The 12239-nt window shown below is 41.9% G+C and overlaps 1 protein-coding gene across 1 annotated transcript; it reads left to right on the plus strand.

Moving 5' to 3' along the window:
* The first annotated feature begins 509 nt into the window (after positions 1-509).
* On the plus strand, positions 510-6113 carry LOC109219355 (PTI1-like tyrosine-protein kinase At3g15890). The gene is made up of 4 exons (XM_019383793.1): positions 510-1025; positions 1413-1560; positions 4788-5050; positions 5169-6113. Exons 1-4 carry the CDS (start codon positions 982-984, stop codon positions 5809-5811), a joined length of 1098 nt encoding a protein of 365 aa, XP_019239338.1. The 5' UTR covers positions 510-981; the 3' UTR covers positions 5812-6113.
* Positions 6114-12239: the final 6126 nt, after the last annotated feature.

Below are 12239 nucleotides of genomic sequence, written 5' to 3' on the forward strand. Positions count from 1 at the left end.
TTATATTCTGTCACATTAAAGTAAATAAACTATATTCGATTTATTTATAAATACAAAATATTCGGAAGGTCACTTTTCAGCAATAGGCTATGACACATTACTCGTCACGTTTGATTTGCCACTCTGCATTTCCCGTCTGAAATAAAAAAGCCTCACCGTATGTTAGCTGCGCGTTCAATTACTTCTTTGGAAATTACCAGTAATTTTTTTAAAATATTTTTTCTTTATTCTATGTAGCCAGAATTTTTGAAGTTCATATACGTTTGTCCAAATACGTACAAAATCAGCGGGAAAAATAAATATCTAGTAATAGTTCTACATACATTTCAAAGTGTAAGAAACCACTGCGGCAAAGTACGATGACATGGTCGTACACTGCCTAAAGTGTGTAATTTTGATGAAAAGAGGGCCCAGCCCATTGCTGGGCCCGGGCCACGACGAGGTAAGTTTGAAAATAGAGAGCGCACTGCTGCATAAAACAGTGACAACTAATGAGAAAAACAAAACAAAAACATAGTCCAAAGGTAAAACAGTGACTTAACCCTGCCATCATAATCTCCTTTTGCACGACATTCGCCCACTCTCCCTCTTTCTCTTTCTCTCTCCTTTCAGTTTCATTTCAACTAAAAGGAAAATGAAGTAAGTACTAATATTTGCAAAACGCATTCCCATTTCGAATCTTCTTCTTATCTGCCCTCAACTAAAAGCTCAAACTTTCGGTTCTGAAATTGCTTCGATTCGAAGGAAGCTTAATTTTCTAGTTGTAACGGAAATGGAGAAGCTTTAGTTTTCTTGAGCTGTGAGTGAAACACAGAAATAGTCAGATAAAGTGATAGCTGAGTGTAGTTCACGGCTCTCTTCTTTTGTGTTATGGGGTTTAAAAATTGCTTTTGATCGACGCGCTTATTATTTGAATTGGCATCCGTTATTTGATAGTTTCTGTTAAGAAAGGGAAAGTTGAGTTTGGGTTTTTCGAAGACTATGGCTTTTTCGTCTATATTTTGCTGCGTCAAGGGTTCAGATCGGTATGTGCTTAAATTCGTTCAAAGCTTTATTGCTGTCCTAAATTTCTTAAATTCCGCCGGATATTGTTCTAATTATGCTTCATTTTGAGCTCTTTTTACAATTTTTTCTACTAGAATGCTCTAAGTAGATACAAAGTTGCATTTGTTGAAAAGAAAAAATTGATCTGAAAGCAACTACTTGTATTTGGATTATTCGTGCAGTAGCCTTCTCATTGTGCTGATTTAGGAAATGCTACCAATCGAAGTGCAGGAACCTCTGTTATTTCCCCCCACCCCCACCCCCACCCCCCTTTTTATTTGTGAATTGATTTTCTATTTGAAATCTTCTTCCTTTTTTATATTTCCCCCCTTTTTTTGTGAATTGATTTTCTATTTGTAATAATACAGAAAGGGGCAAGCGAAGAAGCAGCCAACGTGGAGGGTTTTTTCTCTAAAGGAGTTGCACTCTGCTACAAATAATTTTAACTATGATAACAAGCTTGGAGAAGGTGGATTTGGAAGTGTTTATTGGGGCCAGCTCTGGGATGGATCTCAGGTAATTCATGTGGTTTTCCTTTCCCTTTAAAAATTTAGCTCATCAAATTTTCCTCTGCTATAATTGTGAATACCTGCTGATTGATTGATTAAAAAGAAAAAAACACAGTCTATGTCTTCTCTTTGTTAACTGATTCGAACAATTATATGAAACATATTGTAGAGTTGCTGGAACACTATTGACACACTTGAGTTTATTCCTATAGCATTGACTTAAATGCCACAATTAATTGCCATACAAAGAGTTGGATCCTGGTCATTCACTAGGATTTTGGGATCTCAGAGGAATCTTTCTAAGGTAGTTTGTCGTGAGTTTGTGATTGTTATTATGTTGTTATTGATATAACAGGTTCCAAGTCCTAGTTGGTAAAGCGATGAATCTTGAAGATAATTCGGATTTTCTTTATGAGGTTGCTTGGGTGCTTAAGTCTACAAAAACATTTAATGGTGTTCCAGTAGAAAGCTATAATTTTGGAATAGTTAGGTCCAATCCAGCAATAAACACTTTTGAAATGTGGTACAACTCAGCCTTAATGAACGAGCATCATCAAAGTTACTAATAATTTTGATTTTGTCAACGCTTGCACTATATTTTGTTGGGTAGAGGATAAATTAAAGAGAAGAGATAACCATGAGTTTTGTATTCTCTTAGGAAAGGGACTCGGCTTTTTGAGAAAAAAAAGCTTAAGTTTTTTTATTCCATCCCAGATGGACAGGAAGAAGTTACTAGATAGGAATTTACATTCTTCACTTGGGCAAATCTACTAAATAAATTCCCCTCTCCCCTTCATAAAACCAAATATAAGGTAAAGGACCTATGACTATGGAGGAACATCTATTTGATATCACCAGCAAACACCATATGATGTTACCGTTCTTCTCTCAAATGTATGTTTGCTACTTGAGTCACAATTAAGGTCACAACAATAGCAAAGAGGAAAACACGAGTTACTTCACTGCATCACAGTTTATTCTCAAATGAGGTGGCATTAGTAGTCAAAAGTTCATCTTTAAAAAAAAAATTGGTCATTTCTTTTGCTCTATTCTTCTCCCAGTCCCGCTCTCTCCTTTTATGTTTATTTGACCCACTTTTACAATTTCCAAATCATAAACGATACATAGAGCAAAGGAAATTTGGATTTCTTGTCCATCATCTAATACAATGCTAAAAAAACGGCATGTATGCATTAGGCCTGGTATTCGAATGATGAAAATGAAATTCAGATATGGTTAAATGGGTTTAGAGACATTCCTAGACTGTTTTTGATCTAATATTCGTACACATTATGGTGATTTTACTGTGTTCGGTATTCGTCATGTAGAAACTTAAACTAAAAGAATTATGTGCATAGGAGCATCTTTCTTCTTGAAACCAACTCAGAGTTTTGTATTTTCAATAATTGGTGCTTAAGAGTACATGAGCACGGCCTCCATTGGACTATTCAAATCACATCTTCGTTGGAGGCTGCATGTAAGCTATTATGCTGACTTTTTGTTACATTGTGAAAAGTTATATGAAGAATCTCTTCTTTATGTCCTTTTTCACTTAATTCAACCCAAGAAAAGAAAAGGATCTCTTCTTTGTTTGATTCACTGGCCATCTCTCATCAGATAGTGAAAACCAGTATCAAGGTTGCCTAAAGAGATAATAAAATTCAATTGTGTCTTTGAAATGTGGGTCCTTTTCCTCTGATCGAACTAATCTGGGTTTGCGCGGTGGTTAATTGATTGATAGTTTGGTCTGAATTGAAAGTTTGGAACTAGATGTTGAATTCAGCCGAAGTTAGGTTTGTTCGTGTGAAATGTGAAATACCATGGTTCTCATCCTAATAGTGGCCGCATTACGTGAATTTTCCCCATTTGTATAATCCATGGTGGGTAGAGTTACCACATACCTAAGCTGGGTGGGAGGTAGTAGGTGGTAGGTACCCATGGATTAGCCAAGGCGTGGACACTACCTTTATTGGGGGGAAAGGCGGTTCTAAAAATCCCAATTTTCTCTTGCTTGTATTACTTTATGGTATTAAATCCGTTATTTGGTACTAATCATTCTTAAAACTTAGCTTTACAGGATAACTGTCGTCGGTGCTGATTCTTCCTTTCTGTAATCCTTATACTCGACCCATTTGTCTTAGGATCAGGACTTCTTTAATTTTATATAATTCGAGATCAGGACTTTCATGCTGCAATTTGATAATAACTTGCAATTCCAAATGAATGTTAGTGTACTACTTTGCCATATATTCCTCATTGTAATATTCTTGATTCTTTGGATTTCTCTGCAAAAGTCTATCACTGCTTCTCCTCTTTCCTATCTCACTACTTCTCTAATATGATTTCCTGGTTTTCTTGTTTGTACTGCATTTATTCAAACTATCTAAAGCTCATGTCTATCTTCCAGCAACCAGTAATTATTCTCAAAACTGAGTCAAGTTCCTTTTTCCGTAACAAATATATTTTTAAATGAAACAATCATTCTAAAGCTTGAAGGCAAAATTGTGTATTTTCTGCTGGATTCGTGTCATCTGTGTATAGAGACAAATACTGCATATATGCTAATATCGCTCTGGGGACAATGGATGCATCTACGCCTGCCTCTTGTGGACAACCCCACCCCACCCCCCAACCCCCCAACCCCAAAACAAAAAGAAACAAGGTATAGAAATGGAAAAAAGGAGGAATAAGAAGAAGAATGATTCTGCTAAAAGTCTAAACCATAGAATGGAATGCTTCTGCTGAAAGTCTGCAACCATGGAATGGAATGTTTCTTCTGAGAAATGGAGGTGGACAAAGTGCATATTATATGTCTGTTTGTGTGCGTTGCGTGTCTTAAAAAGATTCATTTCTTGGACTAACATATTTCCTGGCGAATGCGCATATAAAAGGAGGGAGGTGGACAGAGTGGTGTAGGCACGTTTAGAAGAGAGCTGACAGTGGCCGTGAGCCCGTGACTAAGAAAATATGCAAATTATATATCCGTTTGTGCGCGTGTGCATTCACGTGTCTGCGTGTCTTAAAAAGATTCATTTCTTGAACTAACGTATTTCCTGATGAATGCACATATAAAAAGGAGAATGAAAGACTGGCGAAATATCTTTAAATTGAAAAGACATCACGTGCCATTGAAGTTTAAGTCCTTCCATATGATATGTGTATCTACAATAAGTTGTAGAACTTCACCTACTGCGCATGAGCGTAGACTTTATCTTGATGGATGCCTATTTTCAGATAGCGGTTAAAAGGCTAAAAGTGTGGAGCAACAAAGCCGAGATGGAATTTGCTGTTGAAGTTGAAATTCTGGCTCGAGTACGACACAAAAATCTGCTAAGTTTACGTGGTTACTGTGCTGAAGGCCAGGAACGTCTGATTGTATATGATTACATGCCTAATTTGAGCTTACTTTCTCATCTTCACGGGCAGCATTCTGCCGAAAGCCTTCTTGATTGGAAGCGACGAATGAACATTGCAATTGGATCTGCTGAGGGAATTGTGTAAGTATTTGTAACATCCTTGATCCTTCTTTCTGACTACCCCCCCCCCCCCTCCCCCACAGATGTTACAGGGTCTTATGTTTTCTCTTCATTTATTTGACTGTAATGTGTATGACAGCTATCTACACCACCATGCGACCCCACACATCATCCACAGAGACATCAAAGCAAGCAATGTACTGCTCGATTCTGATTTCCAAGCCCAAGTTGCTGATTTTGGATTTGCTAAGTTCATCCCAGATGGTGCAACACATGTAACCACTAGAGTAAAAGGCACTCTAGGCTATCTTGCACCAGAATATGCAATGTTAGGGAAGGCATCAGAGAGCTGTGACGTCTACAGCTTTGGTATTCTTTTGCTAGAGCTTGCTAGTGGCAAGAAACCAATTGAGAAGCTTAATCCAACTGTGAAACGCACAATCACTGATTGGGCTCTACCCCTTGCATGTGAAGGGAAGTTCAGCGAACTTGCAGACCCAAGGTTGAACAGAAACTATGTGGAGGAAGAATTTAAAAGAATGGTTCTTATTGCACTCATTTGTGCTCATAATCGACCTGAGAAGAGACCGACAATGCTTGAGGTTGTTGAGCTGCTGAAAGGGGAATCAAAAGAGAAGTTTGAGGCATTGGAAAATGACGAAATGTTCAAGATTCCTCCAGCTACGGATGATGATATGTTGACAGGAGCAGAAGGTAATACAGATGCTGCTGCGTCAGAGGAAAAAAAACCAAAACCAGAAATTGAAAAGGTAGAGGTATAGGCCACGAGAATCTGGAACTTGGATTATTTGATTGTGGTTTGTTGATATCGAATTTGTGTAGGACTACTTATGTTTTTCCGGGAAGATATACTGACATCCATTACATGGAATGGAAGGTACTTTATTTGAACTCAAAGTATCTTCATTGGTTTGTGCAGGTGTGGATGTTTTTGTTGTGTTTGTCTTTGTGATTTCTCGTGTAATATGTTGAACACAAGAAACGAAAACTGTTTATATGCTGAATGGTGTTTGTAGGTCTTCAGATCAGATTGAAATCAAAGAAGTATATTGATTGGGTTGTAGTGTACTAGTGATAAACTTTATTGTTCCTTAACAGTGCGCCTTTCAAATCAAATCGTAAGTTTTCTACAATCACAACTTCATCGATCTTCAAAATGGCAGAAATTATTTTTTGGTGATTGACCAGAAAAGTGTTTAAATATATAAGCAGAACAAATTAGATGACATGAATAAGAGAATTTGTTTGAACCTATGGAAGTTCATATTTCTGGCGAAATTTTATAGAGAAATTTTTACATTGTTTAGTGGTTATTAGCTAACTATAGCTATCATTTACTATATTACTTCTTATAGCTATGTTTTCAGTTTTTTTAGAGTGTATTCGATGTATTTAAGCTACTGTATTAATGAATACAGTAGCAAAACTCGGCGTGAAACAGGGGAGTACAACTAGGCAATTATTGTATTCGACTATATTCACGATATGTATTTGTGAATACAGTAACGTAAATAGCGTAAATCGTGGTCTATTCAGCTATTTTTAAACGGAAAGTGAATCAATTAACACAATAGATTCCTAATATAACTCAACAAACTCAATTATAACACATAAAATTTGTATTTCCAGTTATAAAAAAGATTCTCAACCGAAAAACACTCCAAAAACAGAGCAATCTTCAGAGATTCAATCGATCCTTTCTTTTTTTAGTGGTACCTTTACTAAAATATTTTCTAGTGGTATCTTTACAGATAGATTTATATATTGAAATTATATAATTACACTGAATACAGTTAATTAGATAAAAATACCTTGAATACATGAAGTATAGCAGGTCATCTATAGTGTAAAAACATATGAATACATACTGCAGATACATTTGAATACATATATACATCTGAATACATAAATTATATTAATTAAAAAAAAAACATATGAATACATTCATGGAATATAGCGAGACAGTGAATACAATGAAATCTTCAAGTTGCTCAGCCCAAAACTCCGTCGTCTTTGTTCAAGAACAACTCTAATATCGTCTCGTCAAGAGGGCCGCGATTCTAACTCGAAATTCTCAAAATTTGGCACAAAAACGAAAGAAATTCCCCCAAAATTTCACTATAATTTCATTTGCAAATCCCTCCAATTCATATTTCAAATATACAACTCCTCCAAAATTTCCCACAATTTACCTTTCAATAGCAGATTTTGAACTTCCATCTTTCTCTCTAGGGCTTGATTTCGACATTGATTCAGAGCCCCAGCCCACCGACAATGAAAATTTCGCGAGACAATGGAGATAGATAAGTGGAGAATCGTGGTTGTATTCATGGAGAAAGACTGGCGTTGAGAGAGAGGGTGAAGAAAAATCTGAAATAATAAGAGAGAAAAATAATACAAAGCGTATTTTGTGGCGTAAGGGTAGGATGTGACTGTTTGGCTCAAAAGTTAAAGATATACTTTGTAAGCGATAAAACAATCAAAAATAGAAGAGGGGTAAATCGTAATCAAATATAATAAGCCTAGAGATGCAAAGATGATAATATTGTTGTAGATCTTATATTGCAAAGGGACAATGTTTACCAATAAGATATTTTCGTTAGAAGTAGAGATATAGAGAGAGAAAGCCAGATAAATGAGAGAGTTGTATTAGATCAGATCCCCCTTTTACAATGTGGAGGTCTCCTTTATATAATAGGAGACCTTCCTCGAAAGAATCAAAAAGTTACAAAAATAGGTAACGTCTCCCTAGCGTAGACGCTGAGTTCGAAATGATGTCGCTTTTGTCCTCACGACCGAGTCGTACCCGCTACGTTGGTTGGCGTACACTCATTGGGCGTACCCACTGGCGTAGAGATACTGAGGGTCAAATTTGACCCTATACAGTTAGTCCCTCCGCTCGTTGGAGATGCGTTCGGTGGGCGTCTTCGACGGGCGGAAATGCGAACCTCGGCTTAGGAGAATTTGACCTCGACCAGGGGCGGCCATATGAATGAAGTGAAATATATGACGTTGTTGAGCCGCTGACGCGTGGCTTCCTTTTTGGGATGATGTCATCGCCTGTATGCATCATCATTATATTTGCCCCCGAGGCGGTTTAGAGGATGAAGTGACGTTTTGGTTTCCGGCGCACGTTTTGAATCATGACTCTTCGATTCCTGTGCAACTTATCCTTATAAGTATGAGAGAGGTTTGATCTGATTCCACTTTCAAGCCTCTGAAAAGTATTTTCTGATACGCTCCTTTGCCTTTCTTTCCTGTAATCGTTATTTCGTAAGGGACTCTTCCACTTCTGTTGAAACCACACTCCCTATCGTCAGTGCTTCGTTTCTCAAGTAGCATAATCATGACAAAACGCGGACAGAATAATAAAAGGGCCAAAGACAATGCCCCGTCTAGGGTTCCGCCATCTTCCGGTGGTCAAGGGGAAAAGGCGGAGAAGGCCCTTGTTCCTCTCAGCGTAGACAATGTCCTTCCGAAGGAGACGCACGTCGCAGGGATTTTCCAACTAAAAGCTCTGATCTTCCCTGGGAGCACAGTGTTTTACTACAATCCCATTTAGACGATCTTCGAGAGACGCACCATATTCCGGACCACGTGGAAATGGTTCCGGCCGGGACGGATTATGCCAACGTGCACCGGCCTGGATATTGCACCTTCTATAAGTACCCGTTCTTGATCGGTTACGACCTTCCGGTCTACCCTCTGGTGGAGGAGCTTTGCCGTTTTTACAATGTGTGTCCGGCCCAGCTCACTCCTTATACTTTGAAGGTGTGCCGTATCCTGACCACTTATGCGGCCAGGGCTGGGTGTAGCATTTCGGTCCACCACCTCTTACAGTTGTTCAGCGCTGGTTACCTGAAGGGTACCATGCTGCAGTTGAAAGGTCGTGGCGCAAAGGGCTTGGTCGTTAAAGCCGATGATAAGCCCAACCGCCACTTTTGGCGTAAATATTTCTACATCAGGACGGAGCACCTGGTGTCGAATCCCGAGGGGTTCCTGGGGAGATGGAATCCAGAGCATAAGTATTTCTACTTATAGATTTCAGCGCTGCTTGCGCTTTCGACCATACGGCCATTGTGACCTTTGTTTTTCTTTCTCTTTTTTATTTGCAGCGAGGGCCTCTCCACCCCAGCTCGTCGATGACATTAAAGCGTGGATGGAAAGAATAATACCCTATGCGGAGGAGTGCCGTACCTGGGCTGCATTTCTTCGACAGTACGGCCCGTCAGGTAATTCTTTGGCTATGGTTTTGGGGAATTCCCTACATATTTGTTACCTGACTTATTCGCGTTGGCAGGCCAGAGCGCCCCTAAGAAGAAGAAAAAGAGCGTCGTCATCTTACCTGGGGCGGGGACCGATTCTGAAGATGGATACATACCCTGCGGTTCGCCCAGTGATGACGCAGCGGAGGTTCCTCAACCGCTGCCTGTGGCGGCGTCCGCGAGGGGAGCGACTCCTTCGATGCCATCCCCTCGGGCTGTGGAGGAGACCTCTACGAGCGAGGAGACGCCGGAAAGAAAAAGGCGTCGGTTGGTAACCGGCAAGGGGGTAGCCACGACAGATGAGGGGGCGAGCGAGCCCCGTCGGGAGTCAAGGCCCGTTTTTATGGCGGATGCCATCCGTTCCGGGAGGTCGGCTCCCCAAAGGGGGGCTGTTCTCGATTCCAGGCCAACTCGCATTCCGGAGATCGGCTCGTCGGCTGCCGTTGGAGAGGCGGATGATGATGCCGAGAGGATGGGCCCTGAGGTCACCCAGGCAGATGCAGAAGCGTCAACGCGGGGTCCGGCCCGTGTAGGGATGACGGTAGGTAGATCCAACCGTCGAATTCTGATCCCGGGAGGGGGGGGGTTATAACCTGTTGCAACACAGCGAGCAGGCCGCAGCGGATATGACCTTGCTATGTGCGGCCGCTGAGCGTGAAACGTTACAAGGGGTTAGCGACGGGGAACTATCCCGGAGGGTTGCCGGTGCGACATTACAGGTATTTTTCGATTCTCTTCATGCATCGTAAAATAAATTTTGATGCATGCTGACTTGCCTTTCATCCTTTTCCTCTTTTTCTTTTAGACTCTTATTTTGGAGATAGAGAGGGGGCGGCGAGCGCAAAGGAAGGCAGCCACCTTTAACAAGGTGGTAAAGAAATATCGGCGGTGCCGAGTCAAGCATCAAGCGCTGGCGGACCTACTCAAGCAAGACCCGGAATTTCGGGTTTTCCGTGAGGGGTTGGAGCAGTCGGAGGCCCAGCTGAGACGGAGGGTGGCCGAGTTAGAGCAGATCGATGAGCAGCTGATGGCCGCCCTGGCCCGGAATATTGAGCTGGAGACTCTTCTCCAGTCTAAAGAAGAAGAGTTGGAGGTTGGTCGGGGGGTAGCGGCGGAAGCTGCTGATTTGCGGATCAAGGTTGCCGCCATGACCTCCGAACTTGATGCCAAGGCGGCTGAGATTGAAGTCCTCAAGCGGACTGCTGCGTCAAGGCCTGATGAGGATGCGCATCGTGAGGCGCATGACATGTGGGTATACGCCGAGGCCAGGTTGGTCGTCTTCGAGGAGTTCTTAGCTGCCGGCGCATAGTCCGTGTCGCTCGTGAAACTTGTGGGTATAGTTCTGATTCCCCAGACCGGGCGGGCTATAACTCCGAAGATGTCAACCGTCTAGAATTCGGCTCTTGGATCTCTGCGGCCTATCAGGCAGAGGATGGCGGCGGACGGGATGGTGATCCGTCGGAAGGCGGTGATCAGGATGGCGAAGCCCCTTAGGACTTGTATTCATTTTGTTTTGCTGTATTCGGAGATGTAAATGGGTCCTTTTGTACATGCATTTTTGGATGATAATGGAAGTTATACTTTTGCTGTTGTTCTTTTCTTTCTGTATCTTTTATTTTCGGCCTTAGTTTTGTTGATGGTTTTAGCCGTGTACGCAACTTCGACTGTCGTCGAGTTACTCGCTGTCATAGTCGAGCTGGGTCGACTTATCGGCGTCGATGGCCTTGGCCATCATACAGTTGATGGCCTTAGTCGTGTAGGTGAACGGCTGTCGTTGAGTCGTTTACTCACCTTAGTCGGATCTAGGTCGACTGTTGGCGGCGATGGCCTTAGCCATAATATAATTGATGGCCTTAGCCATGCAGGCGACTTCGACTGTCGTCGAGTCGTTTACTCGCCTTAGCCGAATCTAGGTCGACTGTTGGCGGCGATGGCCTTAGCCATAATATAATTGATGGCCTTAGCCATGTAGGCGATTTCGACTGTCGTCGAGTCGTTTACTCGCCGTAGTCGAATCTAGGTCGACTGTTGGCGGCGATGGCCTTAGCCATAATATAATTGATGGCCTTAGCCATGTAGGCGATTTCGACTGTCGTCGAGTCGTTTACTCACCTTAGTCGAATCTAGGTTGACTGTTGGCGGCGATGGCCTTAGCCTTTCACATTGGAGATGGCCGTAGCCTTTCATATATTGGAGATAGCCGTAGCCTTTCATACATTGGAGATGGCCGTAGCCTTTCATACATTGGAGATGGCCGTAGCCTTTCATACGTTGGAGATGGCCGTAGCCTTTCATACATTGGAGATGGCCGTAGCCTTTCATACATTGGAGATCAAGCTAGTCCAGTCCCTTTATCATGTCGGCCTGGAGGTCGTAAGGAGAGGTTGATATGATAAACTTGCTTCTCAAATATATCCAGGTGTCCCCTCTGTCGCCTCGTTAAAAACCTCCCCGAGAAAATCCAATTGGGACAAAACTCGGGTAAGGGAAAAAGAGTACGACTCGGGAGACGCCTTTCAGAAGTGGAAATACTTGAGGTGAGTAACGTTCTAGTTGTTTTGGAGCGTTTTCCCTTCCATTGTTTCTAACTGGAATGCGCCTTTGCTGGCTACTGCTGTGATTTTGTAGGGTCCTTCCCAGTTGGTGCCCAGTTTCCCTTCATTCGGGTCTTTGGATGCCAATGTCTTGGCTTTAAGGACATAGTCTCCCACCTTGAGTGGTCTTATTTTGGCCCTCTTGTTGTAGTATCTTTCGACTTGTTGCTTTTGGGCTACCATTCTGATATGGGCCATTTCTCTCCTTTCCTCAGCCTCGTCGAGGTCTTGGAGCCTGTTTGTGTCGTTTTCTGTTCCACTGGTGTGTGAATATCTTAGGCTTGGTTCGCCGATTTCGACGGGTATGACCGCGTCGGTTCCATAGACCAG

Source organism: Nicotiana attenuata, unplaced genomic scaffold, assembly GCF_001879085.1.
Source record: "Nicotiana attenuata strain UT unplaced genomic scaffold, NIATTr2, whole genome shotgun sequence".
In the NCBI taxonomy this organism is placed as follows: Eukaryota; Viridiplantae; Streptophyta; class Magnoliopsida; order Solanales; family Solanaceae; genus Nicotiana; species Nicotiana attenuata.